Raw genomic sequence first — 26,445 nt, forward strand, 5'->3', positions numbered from 1 at the left:
AGAAATTCTGAACAAGGAATTCTACTTTCTGCGGAATATTCTTTTCTTTTGTTATTCCACAAAATTGAAAGCACCATCCCACTCTCTCTCCCCCTCTCTTCTCACTCTGATCTAACTAATTCCCCTGAAGGTGCTGATTCAGGATCTTCCAGAGGCAGAAAAGCAAAAACGTCAAGACTGACATCTGAATTTTGGATAACTCCACCTGAAAGTTAATATCTTTCACAACATTGGGATACTACTGAGAGGTGAGGAGGTCTGATTTTGGGAAACCAAAAAAAAATAATGAGTTTGTGCCAATCCCTTCAGAGAATCCCCAGAGTGTGAAAGCAGGCCACTCAGCCCCACAAATCCACACCGACCCTCTGAAGAGTAACAGACCCACACCTATTTCCCTACCCCTATTGCTCTACATTTAACCCCTGATTAATGCACCTAACCTGCACATCTCTGGGCACGGTCAATCCATCCTAACCTGGACAAAAGTAAAAAATCACAATACCAGGTGAGTGTTCAACAGGTTTATTTGGAAGCACTCGCTTTCAGAGCGCTGATCCTTCATCAGGCGGTTGTGGAGAATAAGATCATAAGACACAACTTATAGAAAAACATTATAGTGTCCTGCCACCGAAATGATGTATTGAACAAACCTGGATTGTCAAGTCTTTCATCTTTTAGACTGGGTTGCAGCTATCATTCACATGTAAATCCCAGACCTTCCTGCAAGGCACTTTATCAAGATAACTCGAGGTTTTATCGCAAAATGTGACATCTCAGTTCACACAATGCATTAAAGGTGTGAGGTCAGAGTCTGTCTGTGTCCCAGTCTTGAGTCAGACTGGTTCTATTTCCAAAGTGGAATTTACAAAATATTACATGGATTGACTGCTTACAGATTGTGTATTTTTTGAACAAAATAGAATGTATCTGCAAATACAAATTCAGCCCCATGGACTTGTTATGTGCATCTGTGCATGAGAGAGAGAAAAAGTCAATGTCCGTGCTGTATAGCTCTATGCCAATTTGATAACAGATGCTTTAGTCCTGTTGACGTAAATATTGTTGTAAATCAGAGCTGCATACTGACAGTTCGATGTAAGACAGAAAGAATTCCTCAAATAGGACACCATACCAATCCTTGGGAGAGCCCTATTTCGGAGTGGGGGGGGGGGGGGGGGTTAAAGCTTCAACAGAAATCCAGCAGAGCTGAGAACAGACCGACATCCACATGCCTTTTAAATGTTGTAATTAGGCCAGTCTCCACCACTTCCTCTGGCAGTTTGTGCCATACACGCACCACCCTCTGTGAAAAGGTTGCCCCTCAGACCCCAGTTAAATCATTCTGCTCTCACCTCAAACGTATGCCTTCTAGTTTCCTTGGACTCCCCTACTCTGGGGAAAAGACCTTAAGTTTCCCCCCCTATCCGTGCCCATTACAAAGGTGTATAAGTTTACCCCTCAGCCTCTGATGCTCCATGGAAAATGTCCCTGGCCTATTCAGCCTCTCCCTATAGCTCAAATCTTTTCTGGCTCCTTTCAAAGTTTCATAACATCTTTCCTGCAGTAGGGAGACCAGAACTGAACGCAGTATTCTAAAATTGGCTTAACCAACATCCTGGACAGCCACAACATGACCTCCCAACTCATCTACTCAATGCTCTGACCAATAAAGGCCATCCTACCAAATGCCTCATTCACTATCCTGTCTACCTGAGACTCCACTTTCAAGGAACTATGGAACCTGCACTCCAAGGTCTCTTTGTTCTGCAACACTCCCCTTAACTGTGTCAGTCCTGCCTGGATTGCTTGACCAAAATGCAACAACTCGAATTTCTCAAAATTTAATTCCATCTACCACACTTTGACTCATCCGATCAATTCTAATTTATAGCGAACTCACTTTTCTCTCTCATTCTCTAGAAGCTGAAAATCTCCATCCCACACACACTCCCTCCAGTCTCAGTTTACTGAACCTAATCCCTGCTCTACCTCATCCTGAAGGATCTGGTTCATGCTGATTAATAGGCCCATACTCAGAGGGGGAGGGGGGGGGTGGTGGTGGTGTCTAAATGAAACATACATAATCCTGAACAGACCGGACAGAGTGGACGTTGTGAAGATGTTTCCATTGGTAGGACAGACTCAGACCAGAGGGCACAGCCTTAGAGTAAAGGGAAGTCCTTTTAGAAAGGAGAAACTTCTTCAGCCAGAGAGCGGTGAATCTGTGGAATCTATTTCCAGCGAAGGCTGTGGAGGCCAGGTCACAGGGGATATTTTAAACTGAGACAGATAGGTTCTTGAGTATCAAGGGGATCGAGGGTTACGGGAAGAATGGGGTTGAGAAACCTAGCAGCCACGATTGAATGGGGTGATTAGACCTGATGGACTGAATGGCCTAATTTCTGCTCCTCTGACTTAGGGCCTCTTGCTGTCCTGGACACAGAGCAAGACTAGACCATTCGGTCTTTCGAGTCAGCACCAGCATTGAACAATTCATAACTGGATATGAATATACCTACAGCTGGGTGGATAGGCTGGGACTTTTTTCACTGGAACACATGAGGTTGAGAGGTGACCTTAAAAGAGGTTCATAAAATCACGAGGAGGGTAGATGAGGTGAACCGCAGGTGTCCTTTCCTAGGATGGGGGTTTCAAGATTAGGGAGCAAATGAGGAAGGTGAGTGAAGAAAGATTTTCAAAAGACTGGAGTAGCGCCTTTTGTTTTAAAGAGTAGTTTGTGTGTGGAATCAATGTCCAGACACGGTGGTGGATGTAGGTACAGTAACAAGGTTTAAAAGACATTTGGATAAGTACATGAATAGGAAAGGTTCAGAGAGATATGGGCCAAATACACACAGGTGGGACTAGTTTAGTTTGTGAACACAGTCAGCACGGTTTAGTTGGACTGAAGGGTCTGTTTCTGTGTTGTCTGACTCTGGAACTGTTCTAAACTGGGCTTAAAACCATTTTCTTGCCTTCTGCAATAAACATCCACTTCTTTCTTGTTCAAAAATCAGATTAACTCAACCTTGAATTTATTCAAATGACCCCCTAACTGCAGGATGACATCCCCATTTCTGAACTCAATTCCTCTTGCTAACACACCACTTGCCTTGCTCATTGCCTGCTGCACCTGTCTGACAACTGGCACAGAAGGACGCTGATGCCCCTCTGAACATCCACGTATCATTCCTGATGAAGGGCTTGTGCCCGAAACTTCGACTGTCCTACTGCTCGGATGCACCTTGAATGAATCTACCGTCCCTACCTCTGCTGGCAATGCGTTCCAGGCACCTATCACCCTCTGAGTAGCGTACTTTCTGTGTGCATCTCCAACATGATGTCCCAACTCCTGAACTCAGCATGTGAACCATGAAGGCAAGTGTGCTGAACACCTTCTTCACCCCCCTCTACCATTGATGTAACTTCCAAGAACAATGAACCTGAACACCTCCAGGTCTCTGTTCTACAACATGACCCAGGGCCCTACCATTACCTGTTCAACTCTTGCCCTCCTTTATTTTAGCAAATGCAACCCCTCACTTATATCCATACCTCTCTCATACACACACGCTGTCTCAGACATACACATACACCACCCCCTCAAAACTCTCACCCTCTTGCAGACTCATACTCCATCACAATCACACTTTATCAAGCAGGCACACATGCAAAAACACACTCACAGCGCACAAACACACACACACACACTTCCCTGAAGGGAGTTTCCCTGAAACGTCAATTTTCCTGCTCCTCGGATGCTGCCTGACTTGCTGCTCGATCCTAAACTTATTACCCTCTACTTCTGGACTGCCCCATCCAAAGGAAAATACCATGTTTATTTACCCTATCCATGCCCCTCATGATGATATAAAAGTGTATAAGGTCACTCCTCAGACTCTGGCAAGCTATGGAAAAAAGTCCCAACCTGAACTTCTGTCTCTCCTCACCCAGGTAACCAAGACACATACCTGAGGGCGTAAAGTCTGCTCCCTCGCTGGATTCACTCCAGTTGCTACAAGTGAGCCTGCTCCGTCATTCATTAAGATCATGGCTGATCTATCCATCGTTTCATCTTCTCCTCCCTGCACTGTCACAAGGAACCCCTTAATTCCCCAACCAGGCCAAATCCCACCCAACTGTATCTTGAATATACTTAATGAAGCTGCCTCTATTGCTTCCTTAGCCAGAGTATTCCCTAGATTTTGATGAAGGCCTTTTGCCCGAAACATTGATTTTCCTGCTGTCCGGATGCTGCCTGACCTGCTGTGCTTTTCCAGCACCACTTTAATCTAGACTATTCCATAGATTCACGACCCTCTGGGAAAAGCAGTTCCTCCTCATCTGTCTGAAAGCTACTCCCTCTAACCTTGAGGCCTCGTCTCACCCACCAGAAATTACTGGACAGGCTAGGGCTTCATCCCCACAGTGCAATGACATTGGGAAGATGTTTCCATTGGTAGGAGAGACTAGGACCAGAGGACACAGCTTTAAGAATAAAGGGAAGACCTTTAGGAACAGAGATAAGCGATGTCTCCTTTTCTGCCGACAGTGAGGAGCATGGACAATGTACTGGTGACACCAGCGAGCAGGTGCGCTGTTGTTCACACCGAGGAGCAGACACAATGTGCTCTGTGGCGATGCTGGTGTTATTGACAGATATTAAATGTTCAAATGCCAAGAGGAGAAATAAAGGGTAGAGCCACAGTTCTTTTTCCCCATGTGGCTCAACATTTTATCGCTTTTGTCTGGCTGCTCAACATTTTTTAAAATGTCTTTTCCCCAGAGTAGGGGTGAGGTTGCAAATGTGTTGCTGGTCAAAGCACAGCAGGTTAGGCAGCATCTCAGGAATAGAGAATTGAGGTTCACAACTACAGGGCATAGGTTTAGGGTGAGAGCAGAAAGATATTAAAGGTACCTAAGGGGCAACTTTTCCATGCAGAGGATAGTGCATGTATGGAATGAGCTGCAAGAGGAAGTAATGGAGGCCGTATAATTACAGAATTTAAAAGGCATCTGGATGGGTATATGAACCAAGTGGTGACAAATGGGACTAGATTAAGTTAGGATATCTGGTTGGTATGGACAGGTTGGACCAAATGGGTGAGTTCATGTGCTGTACATCTTTATGATTCTAAATAATAAAAAAGTATATTTTTCCAAATACCAAACTATCTCCAAGTTAACAAGGCTTAGTGCACCACATACTTTACTAACCATTCTCAACAGGTCCTGCCCCTTCAATAACTGAGGAACATATACATGCTGGTGCATAGTATCCTTCATTAGTATTTACACACTACCCTCAGCAATTGTACAAGTAACAGTGAGGGGTAAACAGCACAAGGATTAAAAAACAGTGAGGGGTAAACAGCACAAGCGCCAGTAAAAGCAGATGGAAAGTGAGTGTAAAATGTGACTATGACAGGACAGGCCCCACATTCCTTCCCCTCCGTCCCCCCCACAACCTGCCTCACCTTTCACCTCCCGGGCCCAGTACCTTCCAGGTGGCCCCATAGTTGACACAGGGGCCGCCCCACGACCAGTAGAACTCCACCACCCAGGCGGCCGACCAGTTCCCAAACAGGCCCTTAACCCCATCCGCCTCCAGAATGGTCACCGGCTCCTGCCTGCTGTACAGCCGGCCGGTGTGGCCGTGACACAGCAGCTGCACCAGGAAGGCGGCGGTGACCAGTGACGGGGGTCTGCCCCGGGCCGCACGGCGCCATTTTCCTAACGGCCGCCGCTTCCCCGCTCGAGCGACTTCTCCTCCCAACCGCCTTCGCCCCCGCGTGACGTCTGCACGGGGGGATGGGCGGGGCCGGGGGAGCCTCACCGTCACCAAGCAACAGCCACCTCGCGCTACAACTGCTCATTCACAAAAACAAACTCTCCTGTCTCGCTCTGCAGCTGCAGGGGGGACACTGCCACGTTTCGAGGAGCCCTGTCTACATTGGGAAAGCTCACCGCTCCATTTAAACAGATATTCCGACATCTGACGGAACGGCCTCATATCTAAAGGGAGCAATCTGCATTTTAAAGGGACACAGACATTTTAACGGGCTTATAAAGAGATATAAATGGAAAGATTACATTTCAAAGGGATGTGGGCACATTCAAAGGGATATTTTAATAAGTAAAGTGACGCAGTTATATTTAAATAAAACTACATTGCGAAAAAACGTTGCCCTATTTGTAAGCAGAAATATCCCTTTAAGAGACATACTCATTTCTCGAGGGGTAAATATACATTACCGAGGGTCAAGATTGCGCTGAGAGAAACAATACATGTAAAGGGCTGAGCTACAAGTAAGGGGGCATTTTTATATTTAAAAAGATACATTGAAATCTAAAGAGACTTGTTCAAAAAATAGAAGTACATAGTAATATTTAGAAAACATGACCATATTGGAAATAGTGCAGGCACTTTGAAAAAGGGGCTTTTTTGGGGTGGGGGGGGGGCGGGAATGGCCGTGAGGTGGTTTAATTTTTTAAGAAAATAAGCAAGTTATTACGATTGGGAATGACCTTGAAGGGGTAATGGAACGCGTAAAGGGCAAAGATAATTGCAAAATTCTTGAAAAGAAAACGATTCCAGTTATATGTGGATGCAGGGAAATAATTCAACAAAAGAGCCATTATAAATGTGATGGACCAAACAATCTCCTTTTGAGAGATATAAGTGGGACCATCAAAATTGAAGTAGAAATTCCTATTTTTGTTCTCCTCCCAAAGTCTCTGTCTTGTCAGAGTACAGTGCAAGCCAGTGCAATCTGTTATGCCACAGTTGCAACTCAACCTCATCGGATATTCATATGTGTTCTCTGCAGTCAAATACTGGCTCTGCCAATGATGCTCACATTCCACGATCAAATAAAACAGTTCACTGCCATCACTGTAGGTGTCAGAATTAAAGGATTAGAAAAATTCTGAACTCACACCACACACAATGCACAATGCCATAATTTTTACTTATTCTTACCATTTCAATTGATACCAAATTAAGAGCAGCCACTGTTTACATTTCATTGGCAATTCTACATGCTGACTTTCTATCATCACAATCTCTTTGACGTTCCTGTATGTACTGAAATTAATCTTCAGACTATTCAGTTGTGAAACAATGTTACGAGACTAAAAATTCACAACTTCACCAAATGCCAAAACTTTTTTTAAGACTATTTGGGCAGTAGCAGTGACAAATGAAACATCAAAGAAATACAAAGTTATGATGAGGGTTACATACATTTAACCAAAAACAATGGCAGCGCAGAGAATTTCAGAAAAAGTGCAATAAATATTCACTTTTTATCCCTTATTCAATTCATTCAAGAATTTCAAATTGAATTTGTGATAATTCAAGAGCAAATGGCAACATTCGTTTGTTAATAGATTCACCATAAATTGTGACTTTGATAAAAGTGATCTTTCACAATGTTTAATTCCAAACAGAGCAATTAAGTGCAAAGGTACTTTCAACTATTTAATAAAACACTGCAAACTTTATTTCATATGAAAATACAATCATTTTGTAATTTGGATAAGATCTTTACAAAGGAAATATACTAAACAAAACAGCTTTCCTGGGTATCAATATTGACAACAGTTATGCAGCTATTATTTGGCAATTGACCAACTAATTGAAATAATTTCAGAATAAATGAGCTGCTTCATTATTATATATTGAGATATTTTAATATCAATGACGTGAAAAGGAAATCTTTAAGGCAAAGAACTATGAACCTGAACCCCACCATGTCTCTCTTTTACAGCACAACACAGGGCCCTACCATTAACTGCCCTTCTTGTTTTAGCAAAACGCAAGCCCTCGCTTTTAATAGCTCACTCATACACACGCTTTCTCTCAGACACCCACACATACATGCCCCCAACACTCAGGCTTATACTCCATCACACTCTCACTTTACCAAACATGTGCACACTCTTACGTGCACTCTCATGCACGCACTCTCACATCACTTTTTGGGCAAACTGTTATTGGCAGAATTATGTTTGCAGATACATTCTACTTTGTTCAAAAAGTGCAGAAACTACAGACAGTCAATCCGTGTAATATTTTATAAATTCCTACTTTGGAACTAGAACCAGTCTGATTCAAGATTGGGATACTGATAGACTCGAACCTCACACCTTTAATGCATTGTCTGGACTGAGATGTCACTTTTTTTTAAAAAAACCTTAAGTCATCTCAAGAACATGAATTAATAGTAGTTCTGGGATTTACAGATTAATGAACTGAAACCTGCAACTCATTCTAAAAGGTGAAAGACTCAACAGCAATCTTGGTTTGTTCGATATGTCATTTCAGTTGCATGACACTGTGATCTTTTGCTATAAAATCTGTGTCTTATGATCCTGCTCCACAGTTACCTGATGAAGGAGCAGTGCTCCAAAAGCTCATACTTCCAAATAAACCTGTTGGACTATAACCTGGTGTTGTGTGATTTTTAACTTTATCCAGCCCAGTCCAACATTGGCTCCTCCACATAATTTCTCACGAACACAGTCCACACCTCTTGATGCTGCCAGGAAACTTTACAATGCTGATGAAATGACACACTCTGCACTCGTGAGAAATTGACAATTTCTCATTATATTGGTTGCTCATTCATGACTCCATCTGAAAGCGACATTGGAAGCTTAGCACAGGAGGCTGAAAGAAATGAGCAGCTTTAAAACAAAAACTCTTGGAGCTCAAAGCTTTCAATGAGAGTCTGAGCCCAGCAGCAAGTTCAGGTAACCTTTATTGCAACCCAACTTTGTTACAGCTTCAGATCCCCTCAGCAAAATAGCAGAGAAAAAGTAGCTGCTGTTTAAACAGTTCAAAGTCAAAGCGCACACACTCTCCCCACCCCCCCATCACTGTCTTTACTATTGGTCACCACTGAGTTGTCCCTTTGTAATTGGATCCTTGGTACAGCCTTAACCTGGAGGAAGTATTGACTCACTCAGCAATTTCACTCAGACCCTGTATAGCGCCATCTGCCGCAGTGGGATTCAAACCCAGGAGTCCCTGGAACTGGGTTAATAGTCCAGTCGATAATGGCACTCAGCCGTCACTCCTTCAATCACCCTACGTGAACTTGCTGGTGCCTCCGGAGGAGGGAGGAGCGAGTGAAGTCCTTTCCACACTGAGGGCAGCTGAAGGGCCTCTCCCCCGTGTGGACCCGCCGGTGGGTCAGCAGGTTGAAGGAATTGCTGAAGGCTTTCCCACACTCGGGGCAGCTGAAGGGCCTCTCCCCAGTGTGGATCCGCTGGTGGGTCAGCAGGTTGGAGGAATTACTGAAGGCCTTCCCGCACTCGGGGCAGCTGAAAGGCTTCTCCCCAGTGTGGACCCGCTGATGCCTCAGCAGGTTGGGGGAATGGCGGAAGGCCTTCCCACACTCCGGGCAGCTGAATGGCCTCTCTCCAGTGTGGATCCGCTGGTGGATCAGGAGAGAAGAGGAATTGTTGAAGGCCTTCCCGCACTCAGGGCAGCTGAAGGGCCTCTCCCCAGTGTGGCTCCGCTGGTGGGTCAGCAGGGAAGAGAAATCGCTGAAGGCCTTCCCACACTCGGGGCAGCTGAAGGGCCTCTCCCCAGTGTGGACCTGCCGGTGCCTCAGCAGGTTAGGGGAATTGCTGAAGGCCTTTCCACACTCTGAGCAGCTGAAGGGCCTCTCCCCGGTGTGGACCCGCCGGTGGGTCAGCAGGTTGGAGGCCTGGGCAAATCTCTTCCCACACTCTGGGCAGGAGAACGGCCTCTCCCCTGTGTGGGCCCGCTGGTGCCTCAGCAGGTGGGAGGCCCGGGTAAATCTCTTCCAGCACTTGGGGCAGTTGAAGGGCCTCTCCCCCGTGTGGGACCGCTGGTGCCTCAGCAGGTCGGAGCATTTGCTGAAGGCCTTCCCACACTCGGGGCAGGAGAACGGCCTCTCCCCTGTGTGGATGCGCTGATGAATCTCCAGGGCAGACGGGAAACGGAAGCCTTTTCCCTCATCACCACACTTCCACCATTTCTCCACGGGGTGGGATTCCTCAGGTTTCTCCATGGCCGAAGCTTCAGCTGCACACAAATACACACACACGTTTCCAGCCCCTCCCTGCCGTCAATTCCTCTTTCCAGGCTGTAGAAGCTGCTACACGCCCCACACTCAATGCGCTGCAACAGTAGGGTCTCTCATCCAGTCCCACTGATGCTGAAAATGTACTCAAACAGGAACCAAAACACTTTGCTCCTTCTCACAGAATCATAGTTGAAAATTGTTTCCGGTCCCGCTGGATTGAGTGACTGTCAGACATTGACGTCAAAGTGAGGACTGCAGACGCTGGAGAGTCAGTGTCAAAATGTGTGGTACTGGAAAAGTGCAGCAGGTCAGGCAGCATCCGAGGAGCAGGAGAGTTAACGTTTCGGGTATAAGGACTTCATGTGTTGATTTTGAAGCTTCTATCTTCAAATACACTGTTTAAAGAGAGATTACAAAAGTCACTAGTCAGTGCAGGGTAAAAATTCAGAACAAGCAATTCTACTTTCTGCGAAATATTCTGGTCTTTTGTTATTCCACAAAATTGAAAGCACCATCCCACTCTCTGTTCTCACTCCAATATAACTAATTATCCTGAAGATGCTGATTCAGGATCTTACAGGGACAGATGAGCAAAAACATGAAGACTGACATCTCTCTGAATTTTGGATACCTCCACCTGAAAGTTACTATCTTTCACAACACTGGGATCCTGCTGAGAGTGAGCAGATCTGTTTTTGGGAAGCAAAAAAAAAGTGTCAATTCAGGGTGAACCTGCAATGCAGTCTCTTGAGGAAGAACCAAACAAAATGGTTAATTACCCCAGGAAGATGGGAGAAAACGGAGACATCAAGGCAATAACACCAATACACTTCAGTCAAACTCTGCTGCTTCCAGTCAGAGCAAAACATGCCCTGAAAGTCCAGTCATCACAACCACACTTCTGCTTTCACTCAAGATGATTAGAGTCACACAGCACGGAACCAGACCCTTGGGCCCAACCTGTCCGAGCTGACCAGATTTCCTGAATTAATTTAGTCACATTTGCTATCACTTGGCCCCTATATGGGCCAGGTGCTGGCAGCTGGGACTAAATTGGGTTGGCTATCTTGTCAGCAAGGATGAGTTGAATCGAAGGGTCTGTTTCCATGCTGTACATCTATATGATGCCAGTCGCATTTGCCACCACTTGGCCCCTCTCCATCTGAACCCTTTGTATTCATCCGCCCATCCAGATGCCTTTTAACTGTAGGAATTGCACCAGCCCCCAACACTTTCTCTGGCAGCTCATTCCATATACGCATCACCCTCTTCATGAAAACGTTGCCCTGAGGTCTCTTTTACATTTCCCCACTGCCCTCACCCTGAACCTATGATCCTCCAGTTCAGGACTCCCCCCCATCCCAAGGGAAAGACCTTGTCTATTTACCCTATCCATGCTCATGATTTTATAAAAGTCTATAATGTCACCTCTCAGACTCTGGCGCGATGGGGAAAACAGCCCCTCCCCATCCTTCTGTCCCTCCTCACCCGGGTAATTAAGACAAATACCTGAGTTTGCAGCATCTGCTCCCTTCCTGGATTCACTCCAATTGCCACAAGTGAATGGATTTCCCCCCTCCCCTCTCTCTCCCTCCCAGGATGAAGAGTTGCCCAGAGAGAGGGAGTTTCACTCAAACTGACAGGGCCACTGCTGCGTTGTGATGCCATCAATGGGTGGGGGAGGGGGAGGGAGAAGGGGGTGAAACAAAAGGGGCAAGGCGAGGTGCACAGTCTGCAGGAATCCCTTCTCTTCACATAATCCCCACAGTGTGGAAGCAGGCCACTCGGCGCAACGAGTCCAAACCAACCCTCGAAGGGTAACCCACCTAACACACATTCCCCTAGACCTGTTGCTCTACTCCCTGACTATCATACCTAACCTGCACATCCCTGGGCACAATGGATAATTTAGCATGGCCAATCCACCTTCCCCTGCACATCCCTGGGCACTATGGATAATTTAGCATAGCCAATCCCCCCTAACTTGGACAAAGTTAAAAATCACAATAGCATGTTATAGTCCAACAGGTTTATTGAGAAGCACTAGCTTTTGGAGCGCTGTTCCTTCATCAGGTGATTGTGGAGAATAAGATCATAAGATATAGAATTTATAGAAAAACATGACAGTGTCCTGCCACTGAAATGATACATTGAACAAACCTGGATTGTTAAGTCTTTCATCTTTTCAAGTGGGTTGCAGGTATCATTAATATGCAAATCTCAGTCTTCCTGGAAGGCACCTTCTTCATAAAACTTAAATTTTGATAAAGTGACATTTCTGCTCAGTTCTGCAAATATAATTCTGCAAATATACATTCACTCCTGTGGACTTGTGTGTGCGCGCGCATGAGAGAGAAAGTGTCTATTTCCATCCTGTTTATCTCTGTCTATTTGAGAACAGATGTCTTACTTCTGTTGGTGTAAATATTGTTGTAAATCAGAGCTGGGTTCTCATAGATAGATGTAAGAGAGAGAGATTTCCTCAAGTAGGACAGTCCCAGAATCCTGGGAGACCCCCATTTCTGCTTTACGTCCGAATGAACAAACATTAAACACGAGCACCTATTTGTTTCAAATTTGGTTTCATTTTTCTTTGTGTGATTCCCTGCTATGATTACACTGTGTGTCTGGATGGTTGACAGGCTGGGAGATTGTGGATTGGGGCTTGATTGGCTGAATGCTTTATTGTTCCGGAAGGTGAAAAAAAAGCAGGGGGAGGGGGCAAAGCTTCAGCAGAAATCCAGCAAAGCGGAGAACAGACCGACATCAGGACACAGATGAGGAGGAGATTAACACAGGACAGAGAAATCAGGACTTGAAATCCGAGCTGACACCAGACTACCCTGTGATCAGTGCTTTCATTAGCAGCACCAACCCTCTACCTTTACCTCACTTTCCATTTGACCAAACCCTCAATATTCAGGATCCAATCCTTGTCATCCTGAAGCCATGTCTCTGCTGGGAGTCTCGATTCATAATTATTCTCTTCAATGTTTGCAGTCAACTCATTCACTTTTGTTACAATGCAGCACACATTCAGATACCGTTTCTGGTTTCAATTTTTGTGATCTTTAGAATCCAGTTTTGATTGCTGGTACATTTCCTATCCTTGTCCCTATCATTCTCTGAAGTTCATTTCCCACATCACTACACTGGTCACTGCCTTGATTTGGATTGTTCATGCTAAATTGCCCATAATGTCAAGGTGAGGTGGGTAGGCCATGGGAAATGCAGGGTTGTAGTTTCATAATAATAGCAGGAGTAGGCCATTTGGCCCATCCATTCATTATGCTCCGCGATTCATTAAGGTCATGGCTGATCTATCCATTATCTCAGATCCTCCCCTCCCTGCATTATCCCAACTACCCTTAATTCCCCTACCATTGCAAAAACCCATCCAACTGTGTCTTGAACATACTTAACAAAGCTGCCTCTACTGCTTCCTTAGACAGAGAATTCCATAGATTCACTACACTCTAGCAAAAGCAGTTCCTCCTCATCTGTGTCCTGAATCTTCTACTCCTAATCTTGAGACCTGGTTTCATTCACCAGCAGAAATGACTCAGTAGGTAGGACTTCATCGCCACAGTGCAATGAATTCCCACTTTCCACCAAAACCTCAGATGTACTTACTCACTCAGTTGCTGTCTCACAAATACAAGATTTCATTGTAACTTCTTCTGCTCCCATTAAGGGCAAAACATCTTTGAAAGCTGCTCTGAAACTCCAGCCTTCACAATCACACTTCTGCTTTCACTGAGGAAGATTTGAGTTATACAGAACAGAAACAGGCCCTTTGGTCCAACTTGTCCGGCCAAGCGGATATCCTAAATTAATCTAGTCCAATTTGCCTGCATGTGGCCCATATCCCTCTAAACCCTTCTATTCATGTACCCATCCAGATGCCTTTAAAAATTCTCAAACATATACCTTCTAGTTTTGGACTCTCCTACCTTGGGGAAAAGACCTTGGATATTCACCCTATCCATGCCCCTTATAAATGTCTATAAGGTCACCCCTCAGCCTCTAATGCTCTCGGGAAAATATCCCCGGCCGAATGAGCCTCTCCCTGTAGCTCGAACCCTCCAACTTTGACAGCAGCCTTGTAAATCTTTTCTGACACCTTTCAAAGTTTCACAACATCTTTCCCGTAAAAGGGCGACCAGAAATGAATGCTGTCTTCCAAACATGGACTAACCAATGTCCTACACAGCCACAACATCACCTCCCAACTCCTATACTCAATGCACTGACCAATAAATGAAAGAATATCAAATGCCTCCTTCACTATTCTGTCTACAGGTAACTCCACTTTCTATGAACCTGCACTCCAAGGTCTCTTTGTTCTGCAACACTCCCCTTAACGGTGTCAGTCCTGCCTGGATTGCTTGACCAAAATGCAAACCACACATTTCTCTGAATTAAACTCCATCTACCACACTTTGGCCAATCAGCCCACCTGATCAGTTCTAATTTATAGTGAACTCTCTTTCCTCGCTTATTCTTAAGAAGTTGAAAATCTCTATCCCACACACTCTCCCTCCATTCTCAGTTTGTTCAACCTAATCCCTGCTGTCACTCATCCTGAAGGATGCAGTTGACGCTGGTTAATAGGCCCACAAGCAGGGGGGTTCTAACTGAAACAAAGAATACTGAACAGCCTGGAAAGCGTGGAAGTTAGGAAGATGTTTCCATTGGTTGGAGGGATTAGAACCAGTGAGCACAGCCTTAAGAGTAAAGGGAAGACCTTTCAGAATGGAGGTAAGGAGAAACTTCTTCAGCCAGAGAGTGGTGAATCTATGGAATTCACTGCCACAGAACGCTGTGAAGGCCAGGTCACTGAGGATAATTAGAACATAGATCAGTACAGCACAGCACAGAACAGGCCCTTCAGCCCACGATGTTGTGCTGACCATTGATGAGAGGTAAACCTAATGTACAAACTCTCAAATTTCTGTGACCATATGCATGTCCAGCAGTCTCTTAAGTATCCCCAATGACCTTGCTTCCACAACTGCTGCTGGCAACGCATTCCAAGCTCTCTCAACTCTCTGCGTAAAGAACCCACCTCTGACATCCCCTCTATACTTTCCGCCAAACAGCTTAAGACTATGACCCCTCATGTTAACAATTTCTGCCCTGGGAAAAAAGTTTCTGGCTATCAACTCTATCTATGCCTCTCATTATCCGGTACACCTCAATTAGGTCCCCTCTGGCTATCAACTCTATCTATGTCTCTCATTATCCGGTACACCTCAATTAGGTCCCCTCTCTTCCTTCCTTTTTCCAATGAAAAAGATCCGAGCTCAGTCAATCTCCCTTAGCAAGATAAGCTCTCCATTCCAGGCAGCATCCTGGTAAACCTCCTCTGAACCCTCTCCAAAGCATCCACATCTTTGCTATAATAGGGCGACCAGAACTGGACACAGTATTCCAAGTGCGGTCTAACCAAAGTTTTATAGAGCTGCAACAAGATCTCACGGCTCTTAAACTCAATCCCCCTGTTAATGAGAGCCAAAACACCATATGCTTTCTTAACAACCCTGTCCACCTGGGTGGCAATTTTAAGGGATCTACGTACCTGCACACCAAGATCCCACTGTTCCTCCACACTGCCAAGAATCCTGTCTTTAATCCTGTACTCAAATTTCAAGTTCGACCTTCCAAAATGCATCACTTCACATTTATCCAGGTTGAACTCCATCTCCCACCTCTCAGCCCATCTGTTCATCCTATCAATGTCACGCTGCAGCCTACAACATTCCTCTATACTGTCAATGACACTTCCAACCGTTGTGTCGTCTGCAAACTTGCGAACCCATCCTTCAATCTCCTCATCCAAGTCATTAATAAAAATTACAAAAAGAGTAGAGGCCCAAGAACAGAGCCCTGTGGAACACCACTCACAACTGACTTCCAGGCAGAATATTTTCCTTCCACTATCATTCGCTGTCTTCTGTCGACGAGCCAATTCTGTATCCAGACAACTAAATTTCCCTGTATCCCATTCCTCCTGACCTGAACGAGCCTACCATGGGGAACCTTATCAAATGCCTTACCGAAATCCATATACAGCACATGCACCGCTCGACCCTCATCGACTTGTCAAGTAACATCCTCAAAGAACTCAATAAGATTTGTGAGGCATGACCTGCCCCTCACAAAGTCATGCTGACTGCCTTTAATCAAGCCATGCTCTTCCAGATGGTCATAAATCCTATCCCTCAGAATCCTTTCTAACACCTTACAGACGACAGATTTCCCTATTTCTTTTCTTGAAGAGAGGAATTACATTTGCCTCCCTCCGGTCCTCAGGTACAACTCCGGAGGACAGCGAGGATGCAAAGATCTTCGCAAGCGGTGAAGCAATCACATTTCTCGCTTCCCAAAGAGGCAGAGGACAAATCTGGTCTGGCCCTGGTGACTTGTCAAACTTAATGTTTGTCAAAATTTTCAACACATCGGCTTTCTCAATCTCTATCTGTTCCAGCATGCTTTCCTGCTCCTCAATGGTTTCATTCACTTCAAGGTCCTTTCCTTTAGTAAAGACAGAAGCAAAAAACTCATTTAGAGCTTCCCCTACCTCCTCAGACTCTCTACACAAATTCCCTGTGCTATCCCTGATCGGCCCTCTCTTTCTTTGATCATTCTGAGATAGAGACGTTCTTGAGCATCAAGGGGATCGAGGATTACAGGGACAAAGTGGGAGTACAGGTTTGAGAAACCTATCAGCCATAATTGAATAGCAGAGCAGACCTGATGGGTTAAATGGCCTAATTTCTGCTCCTATGTCTTACGGTCTCTTGCTGTCCTGGACTTGGGAGGGGGGGGGGGGGGGGGAGAATTAGAAGCAAGAGTAGGCCATCTGGCTGTTCAAGCCTGCACCAACATTCAAAAGATCATAACTGGATATGAATCTACCAACACCTAGGTGGATAGGCTGGGACTTTCTCACTGGAGCACAGGAGATTTGACCTTACAGAGGTTTATAAAATCATGAGGGAGATAGATGAGATGACTGCCAGCTATCCTTTCCCTAGGGTGGGGGGTTTCAAGATTAGGCAGCAAATTTGAAGGTTGAGAGGATAAAGATTTAAAAAGGCAGGGGGGCACTTTTTTTTAAACATAGAGTGGTTTGTGCAAGAATATGCAGAGAAAGTGGTGGATGCAGGTACAATGATTAAAAAAAATTTGGATAAGTACATGAATAGGAAAGGTTCAGAGGGAAATGGGCCATACACTGGCAGGTGTAGTTTGTGACTATATTCAGCATGGACTAGTTGGACTGAAGGGTCTGTTTCTGTGCTGTATAACTCTGTAACTGTTCTGTACTGGTCTTAAAATCATTTTCGTGCTAACCCCCATAAATATCCACTTCTTTGTTGTTCAAAAATCAGATGAACTCAGTCTTGAATATATTCAATGACCCCCGAACTGCAGGAAGGCATCCCCACTTCTGAGCTCAATTCCTATTGCTAATGTACCACTTGTCTTGCTAATTGCTGGCTGCACCTGTCTGACAACTGGCAGTGACTGGTGTAGAAGGACGCTGAGACCCCTTCCTACATCCGCAATCATTCCAGATGAAACGTCAACTCTCCTGCTCCTTGGATGCTGCCTAACCTGGTGTGTTATTCCAGTGAGAGAGCCCGAGATACAGGGCTCACTATTGGTCTATCAAAATAAAGTCGCGTGCCTTTTCTGCGGAATGATTTGGAGATGCCGGTGTTTGACTGGGACGTAAAAAGTTAAAAATCACAACACCAGGTTATAGCCCAACAGGTTTAATCGGAAGCACTAGCTAGTGCTATAACCGGTTGTGTGGTTTTTAACTTTTCTGCGGAAAGCGAGGAGCATGCGCAGTGTTTTGCTGGAGCCGGCAAACAAGCGCAGTACTTGTTGACACCGAGGAGCATGCGCACTGTGCTCTGTGGTGATGCTAGTATGTCTGAGGGATTTTAACTGTCCAAATGCTAATTGGAGAAAAAAAGGGTACAGCGTCGGGGGGGGGCAACCTGGAGGGCATCGGTTTTGGGGAGGGGCAAGAGATATATTTCGGACCTAACGAAAAATGTGGTGCTGGAAAAACACAGCAGGCCAGGCAGCATCCGAGGAGGAGAATCGACGTTTCGGGGATAAGTCCTTCTTCAGGAATGAGGACCTAAGGGACAACCTATTCACACAGAGGGTAGCGTGTATATGGAATGGGCTGCCGAAGGATGTGGTGGAAGCTGGTACAATTACAACATTTAAAAGGCATCTGGATTAAGAAGGATTTTGAAGGATGTGGATCAAATGCTGGCAAATGGGTCATTAGATTCAGTTAGGATATCTGATCAGCCTGGAGTGTAGGATTTGGTTCTGTGCTCTGCAACTCTGTGACTCTAATACTACGTGGTCGGAACCAACTTTCACAACACCCATTCACCATTTGCAGCTTGTCCTGAGCTGTGGCCTAACTGCACATACTTCAGTGCAAGTTTCAGAAAGATTTCAGCAGCTCTTTTAAAAAATTGAACACGCTTTCAGACTTTAATGATGTTTCTGAATGTATAATTTTACCTGTTCTCAATTTTAAATATAACCTCTTTCTGGCCCCTCCTGTCTCCCAGGTCGACTTGTCAGCATCCATTCTCTCTCTCTTCATCAACAGCGATCAAAGAGGGAGTGGAGGGGAGGGGGGTGCGCAAGGCAGGGAAAGATAATGGATGGGGATGGGCTGGGGGGGGGGGACAAGAGAGAGAGAGAAAATGGACAAGGGTGCAGAGGGTGGCATGACAGAGAGAATGGAGCAGGTGTTGGGGGAGAGATGGAATGGACACAATGCTGTGGATCATGGAGGGCAGTGGACTGAGGGCACAGTGGGTGGCAGGTGAGAATGCACGGGGCGCGGTGGGTGTTGGTGGTACATTTCATTTCAATGCAGAACTTTTCTAACAATAGTTGTGAATTCTGTCTGGGTCCCAATGTCGAGTCAGACTTGACATTTTTTGTTAGAAAAGCTCTGCATTTAAATTACATTCTTGAGAATGCTATTTAAAACACGTTCTGGGATTAACAAACCAAAGAGCAGAAACCCATTCTAAAAGATTTAATCTAGAATTGTGAAATGTATCACATCTGTGACACTGGACTCCTTTGGATATAAATTGTGACCATGATCTTATTCTCCATCACCACCTGAAGGAGGAGCTGAAAATGTGTTGCTGGAAAAGCGCAGCAGGTCAGACAGCATCCAAGGAACAGGAGATTCGACGTTTCGGGCATAAGCCCTTCTTCAGGAATGAGGAACGTGTGTCCAGCAGGCGAAGATAAAAGGTAGGGAGGAGGGACTTGGGGGAGGGGCGTTGGAGATGCGATAGGTGGAAGGAGGTCAAGGTGAGGGTGATAGGCCGGAGTGGGGTGGGGGCGGAGAGGTCAGGAAGGCGGTGCTGAGTTCGAGGGATTAGACTGAGACAAGGTGGGGGGAGGGGAAACGAGGAAACTGGAGAAATCTGAGTTCATCCCTTGTGGTTGGAGGGTTCCCAGGCGGATGATGAGGCGCTCTTCCTCCAACCGTCGTGTTGTTATGGTCTGACGATGGAGAAGTCCAAGGACCGGCATATCCTTGGTGGAGTGGGAGGGGGAGTTAAAGTGTTGAGCCACGGGGTGGTTGGGTTGGTTGGTTGGTCTGGGTGTCCCAGAGGTGTTCTCTGAAACTTGTGTGGCTGTGGTAGCGAGTCTGTTTGAGAACGTGGCTGAAGAGCTTCTGTGCAGAGATGACCTGGGGGTGCACCTGATCTCCAGCATCTGCAGACCTCACTTTCTCCACCTGATGAAGGAGCAGAGCTCCAAAAGCTCGTACTTTCAAATAAACCTGTTGGGACTATAACGTTGTATTGAATGATTTTTAATTTTACCCACCCGAGTCTAACACCGGCTCCTCCATATTATTTCTACTGAACACAGCACATAGCTCCCGGTGCTGCCAGGAAACTTTACAATGCCAATGAAACGACAAACTCTGCACTCCTGAAAAATCTACATCTGATACACGACATTGGAAACTTAATGCAGGAGGCAGAACGAAATGAACAGCTTTAAAATAAATTGCTTTGTGGCTCACGGCTTTCAATGAGTCTGAGCCCGGCAGGAAGTACAGGGAACCTTTATTGCGACCGAACTTTATTACAGCTTCAGAGCCCCTCAGCAAGGCGGCATAGGAAATGTCGCTGCTTTTTAAATCCTCCTCCTCCCTCCTCCGTTGGAAGGATCGGCAGGGGTGATAAGCCAAAAGAACCACAATTCCCTCTGTTGCAGCCTGACTATTCCAGGGAATAAGACTAGAGGGGCTCTGGAACAGAATAAACTGGCATTATCAGATCTGCATTCTTACTCTATGCAGAATTGGTATGCCATAGACTATACACTCGCCTGGGAAGGTGAGGTCTGCACCATTGTCCAAGATAAATGCATTATGAGCATACCTGATCACACTGGCACTATTATTAAGATACAAGACAAAATCCAGGTGTTCCTTGAAGGTACCAGTTGGGGAAAATGGGGATCGGGCTCTTGGTACAATTGGCTTATTTAGCTATGTATGTCAGAATAATTTTCTTCCGTTTGTCGGTATTGGTAGGTATTTAATTGCTAGGCTTGAGGTCCCTCAGTGATATAGATTTGCCCCAGAAGATGCTCCTTTTGTAATCCCATGGCTCACCCACATGTTGATGGCAATGATAACTATGACTAGATTAGCTGCGAAAATAGTGGTGCCACTCTACAGGATGTTGATGGCAGGACCACCTCGAAGGACATTGGTTTGGATTAGCCTTCCCTTTCAATGATCGTGGTGTGATCAAAGGGAAGAATGAGGGTGTGGGCATCTGGGAGGTAGGACAAAATGACTGAAGCAGCTGCACAAAATGGCTTCTGCCTGGCTAACTCGGTCAGAACTGAGTCAGGCAGATATTCGTGACTCAGAACAAACAAGAAATCACAGACTGACGTAAATCCAATGAAAAAAATTGCAAATGCAAAAGTAACAATGTGAACCTAACCATTAATTGCAGAAGTAACGGATTAGCCCTAACCACCAGACAGGGCAAAGATAATTCCAAGAACAGGTTGCTCACAAGAAATTATGATAGGCGACCTCAAAAGTGGACGAGGACTTTGTGGGATCTGATTGGTTGTTAATATGTGATCATGCTGCATGTTTGACTGTAGACAATGTACACAAGCTCTATGCAAACTCTGTAAAAGTCGGCGGATTCTTTTAACGGTCCGGGAGTATTCATCCTTCTGGGCTGATCAGAGTGGACCGACCTGGCCGTATCAAAGAATAAACGATTGCTTGTGTGACTGACAAAGTCATTTGCAGGTGTGCTTATTGACAGGACGTGGGGAGCAAAATGAGACATTAAGGCATTTACACCAACAGAGAGAAACTGAGCATACAGATGTGACAAACATTAGTAGCAAGCCAGAAGCACAGATGTACAGCACAAAAACAGTCCCTTCAGTCCAACTCGTTCATGCCGACCAGATATCCTAACCCAATCCCACTTGCCAGCACCCGGCCCATATCCCTCCAAACTACTTCATATTCATATACTCATCCAAATGCCTCTTAAATGTTGCAATTATGCCAGCCTCCGCCACTTCCTCTGGCAGCTCATTCCATACACTTACCAATATCTCCGTGAAAACGTTGCCCCTTAGGTCTCTTTTATATCTTCCCCCTCTCACCCTAAACCAATGCTCTCTAGTTCTGGACTCCCTCATCCCAGGGAAAAGACTTGGAATATTTTTGGAAGCAGTAACTTTTGGAGTGATTTGGGTCAATTCCCACTTCGGGCAACTGCCTGTGTGGCATTTGCACATTCTCCCAGTGTCTGAGCGGATTTCCTCCCACAGTCCAAAGATGTGCAGGTTAGGTGAATTTGCCATGCTTAATTGCCCCGTAGTGTTAGGTGCATTAGTCAGGGGTGAATGTAGGGGAATTGGTCTGGGTGGACTGCTCTTCGGAGCGTCACTGTGGACGTTTTGGACTGAAGGGCCCGTTTCCACACCGGAGGGAATAATTATTTATATAAAATGCCTCGAATCCATTGGAGTGCCCAACATTAGTTTTAATTGGGTAGTAGAAATCTGAAGTATAATTGCTCAGTTCAGGACATCCAGACTTGAATGAATTTGGCATACAAGACACATTGGGCGACCATTAAAGACTCCGCTGTATTTCACCGGGTTGTGGACTCATGCAGAGACACGAACAACTTACTTTGAAAACAGTGTTCGATTTGCAAATGGAACGACTAACAGATATTGAGAGTTTGCACAGTTGGTTAAGCAGCTGTGTGTCATAGCCAGGACTTAGGAGGCTCAACTCCCTAATTTGGACTGTTCTGGAAAGTGTGTGCTTCGTTAGTCTTGGAAGGAAGGAATAAACAAAAGCTGGCAAACTGAGATATGAGGAAAGTTGGAAAATGTTGCAGAGACACACACAGGTGGAAGTTTGCAGAAAAGTTAACACTTCATAATCTGGTTTCAATGCACATTAGCCTGAGTGTGGTACTGATACCCATAAAGGTATCAAAAAAAAAGGTACTCCCTCAACACTCAAACCAAAATGTGGGTGACCCCTGCTGGACTGGTTTGTGTTCATTCTTTGCTGCTGCCTATTTCAGTTGATTATGTACATTATTGTTAACACTCACAAACCTGGTGGCACCCAGATTTTCAGAAAGCAGTTAAGAAAAGATCTGAAGCATGTTTAATTTGGAAACAAACAAGATGCATACTCTAAGAAGGATGCCCTGGGTTTGTTAAGCACTTCCTTGCTTGGTCGGCCTTTTTTACTTGTTTACAACTTGCATATATAACATCACCTCACGTACATTGTCATGAATATTGTCTAATAAGAGTACATATATTTAGTAGGTGAATCAAAGCCATCTCAATGACTGAAACAGCTGACACTGTATTGTTGGACAAGTGGGAAATATTTGCATCAGTTAACCAAAGTACTTCAAAGTTTACAGTCACAGGTACGTCAAGCAGAAGAATTAGGTCCGGGGCATTTCGGAGCCTGCTTCCTTGGGCAGAGAATTCTGCAGATACTCTGCTCTCTGGGAAAACCAGCAGCCCTCACTTCCTCCTCCTCATCTGTCCTAAACCTACTCCCCCCAAAGCTCGAGGCCTAGTCTCAGTCACCAGTAGGAATGACTGGATAGGGTAGGGCTTCATCGTCCAAGTGCAACAAATTCCCACTTTCTCCCAAATTCCCGGATGTACTCACTTAGTTGCTTGCTGTCTCACAAATGAAAGATTTCATTGTAACTTCTTCTGGTCCCAGTAAGGGCAAAACATCTTTGAAAGCTGCTCCGAAAGTCCTGTCTTCACAACCACACTTCTGCTTTCACCGAAGACAGTTAGTCATACACCACAGAAACAGATCCTTCCGCCCAACTAGTCTATGCCAACCATATATCCAAAATCAATCTATTCCATTTGCCAGCATGTGGCCCATAGTCCTCAAAACTCTTCCTCTTCATGTACCCAGCCAGATGTTGTAATTGCACCAGCCTCCATCATTTCCTGTCAGCTCGTTCCATACATGCAGCACCCTCTGTGAGAAAAAGTGGCCCCTCAGGTCCCTTTTAAATCTTTGCCCTCTCAGCTCAAACCTCTGCCTTCTAATTTTGGACTCCCCTACCCGGAGGAAAATTCTTTGGCTATTCAACCTATCCATGCCCCGTATAAACTTCTATAATGTCACCCGTCAGCCTCCGACACGAAGGGAAAACAGCCCCAGCTTATTCAGCCTCTCCCTCTCGCTCAAACCCTCTAACTCTGACACCAGCCTCATATACCTTTTCCAAACCCTTTCAAGTTTCACAACATCTTTCCATAGCATGGAGACCAGAATTACACACACTATTCCAAAAGTGGCCGAACCACTGTCCAGTACAGCCACAACATGACCTCCCAACTCCTTCACTCAATGCTCTGACCAATAGAGAAAAGCATACCAAACATCATCTTCACTATTCTGTCTACCTGCAACTCCACTTACAAGGAACTATGAACATGCACTCCGAGGTCTCTTTCTTCTGCAACACTCCCCCTAAGTCCTGCCTGCATTGCTTGACCAAAATACAACACATCACATTTCTCCAAGTTCAACTCCATCTGCCCCTCCTTAGCTTATCAGCCCATCCGATCAATTCTAATTTAAAGTGAAATCTCTTTCCTCTCTTATTCCTTAGAAGCTGAAGATCTCCATCCCACACACTCTTCCTCCATTTTCAATTTGCTGAACCTAATCCCTGAAGGGTCTGGTTCATGCCCATTAACAGGGCCATACTCAGGGGAGATTTAATTGAAACATACAGAATACTGAACAGCCTGGACAGAGTGGATGTTGGGAAGATGTTTCCATTGAGAGGAGAAACTAAGACCCGAGGGCACAGCTTTAGAGCAATGGGAAGACTTTTTAGAATGGAGATAAGGAGAAACTTCTTCAGCCAGAGTGGTGAATCTATGGAATTCATTGGCATAGAAGTCTACAGAGGCCAGGTCACTGAGGATATTTAGATTGAGATCGCTAAGTTCTTGAGTATTGAGGGGATTGAGGGTGACAGGGAGAAAGCAGCAGAATGGCCCTCAGAAACTGATCAGCCACAATTGAATGGTATGAGTAGAACTGATGGGCTGAATAGCCGACTTTCTGCTCCTATGTCTTATAGTCTCTTGCTGTCCAGGACACAGAATTGGGAGGAGTCAGCCATTTGGTCTTTTAAGCCTGCACCAGCATTGAACAGATCACAAATGGATATGGATCTCCCTACATCAAGATGCAGAGGCTGGAATTTTTTTCACTGGAGCATCGGAGGTTAAGAGATGACCTTACAGAGGTTTAAAAAAGTCATGAGGGGTATAGGTGAGGTGAATGGCAGGTGTCATTTCAAGCTTAGGGAGCAAACTTTTAAAGTGAGAGTAGAACGAGTCTAAAGACATGAGCACTTTTTTTTAAAAAAGAAAGAGTGGTTGGTGTGTGGAATGAATGTCAAGAGGAAATATTGGATGCAGGTACCAGTTACAATGTTTAAAATACATTTTGATAAGTAAGTGAATAGGAAAGGTTTGGAGGGATATGGGCCAAACACAGGCAGGTGGGATTAGTTTAATTTGTGAATATAATCAGCATGGATCAGTTGACCTGAAGGGTGTTTCTATGCTGTATGACTGTCACTGTTCTGTACTAGCCTTAAAACTATTTTCTTGCCTTCCCCAATAACCATCCACTTTTCGGTTGTTCAAAAATGATATGAACTCAGCCTTGAATATATTCAATGACCCCCTAACTGCATGAAGGCATCCCCACTTCTAAACTCAATCCCTCTTGCTAATATATCACTTGCCTTGCTGATTGCTTGCTGCACCTGTCTGACAACTGGCAGTGACTGGTGTAGGAGGACACTGAGGCCCCTTTGTCCATCCACACCATTCCTGATGAAATCTTATCCGAAACGTCAACTATCCTATTCCTTGGATACTGTCTGACCTGCTGTGCTTTTCCAGCACCACACTTTTTGACTCTGATCTCCAGCATTTGCAGTCCTCACTTTCTCCACTTCCCAATATATCACCATTTAAACAATACACCTCATTTCTGCTTTTTTCTCCCCACAGCAAAATTTACAACCCAGGAACCCTGTGGTACTGCACTTGCCAGGTGTTTGAGGCACAGACGTGGACCAGCTTTTCCAGAGTCTGTCCTTTTTCTGGATTCACTCCCTTTCTTTTCAGTTGCTGCAAGTCAACAATTGGATCGCAGCATGAAAATAAAAGAAATAGAAAACGGAGTGAGAGAAGAGAGTGCTGTTGGACAGAGGAAGGAAATTACAGTCTTGGATGAATCTCAAGTCTTCATTCAGAGAGAGAGGAGCAGCAGCAGCTTCAGAAGCTCATGGGTCAAGATTAGAGTGGTGCTGGAAAAGCACAGCAGGCAAGGCAGCATCCGAGGAGCAGAAACATCTACGTCTCTGATTCAGACAATAGGGCTGTTCTGAATGGTAGGAGGACCAGGCTTCTCCTTCCAGTGTTCCAGAGCTCCTCATTGGGCCGGCAAATGAAATTCATGCACCATTTTTACAGACAGACAGAAGCATGTGCATTTTTTTTGCAGACACAGTGAACATGTGCAGTGCTTGCTGACACAGAGGGACACGTGCAGTAGGCTCTGTAGATAGACTGGTGTAACTGACGCATTCAACTGGCCAAATGCCAAAATGAGGAAAAAAGGGTAGAGTCACAATTTTGTTTCACCTTCCCACCCCCCCGGCTCTACATAACCGCGCATGTTCCTTGCTTTTCTCCTTAACCTCACCCCTCA

The 26,445-nt window shown here is 45.3% G+C and overlaps 1 protein-coding gene across 6 annotated transcripts in view; it reads right to left on the minus strand.

Moving 5' to 3' along the window:
- Nucleotides 1–8,747: 8,747 nt before the first annotated feature.
- Nucleotides 8,748–26,445, minus strand: part of LOC132808475 (gastrula zinc finger protein XlCGF7.1-like) — a 506,159-nt gene continuing 488,461 nt past the window's right edge. For all 6 annotated transcript variants that reach the window (XM_060822141.1, XM_060822142.1, XM_060822143.1 and 3 more), the window contains one exon: nt 8,748–10,456. In XM_060822141.1, coding sequence (XP_060678124.1) covers nt 9,090–10,046 — 957 coding nt within the window. In that variant the 5' untranslated portion in view covers nt 10,047–10,456 and the 3' untranslated portion in view covers nt 8,748–9,089. The remainder of the gene's footprint in view (nt 10,457–26,445) is intronic.

The sequence above is a fragment of the Hemiscyllium ocellatum genome (genome assembly GCF_020745735.1).
Source record: "Hemiscyllium ocellatum isolate sHemOce1 chromosome 27 unlocalized genomic scaffold, sHemOce1.pat.X.cur. SUPER_27_unloc_6, whole genome shotgun sequence".
NCBI lineage: Eukaryota > Metazoa > Chordata > Chondrichthyes > Orectolobiformes > Hemiscylliidae > Hemiscyllium > Hemiscyllium ocellatum.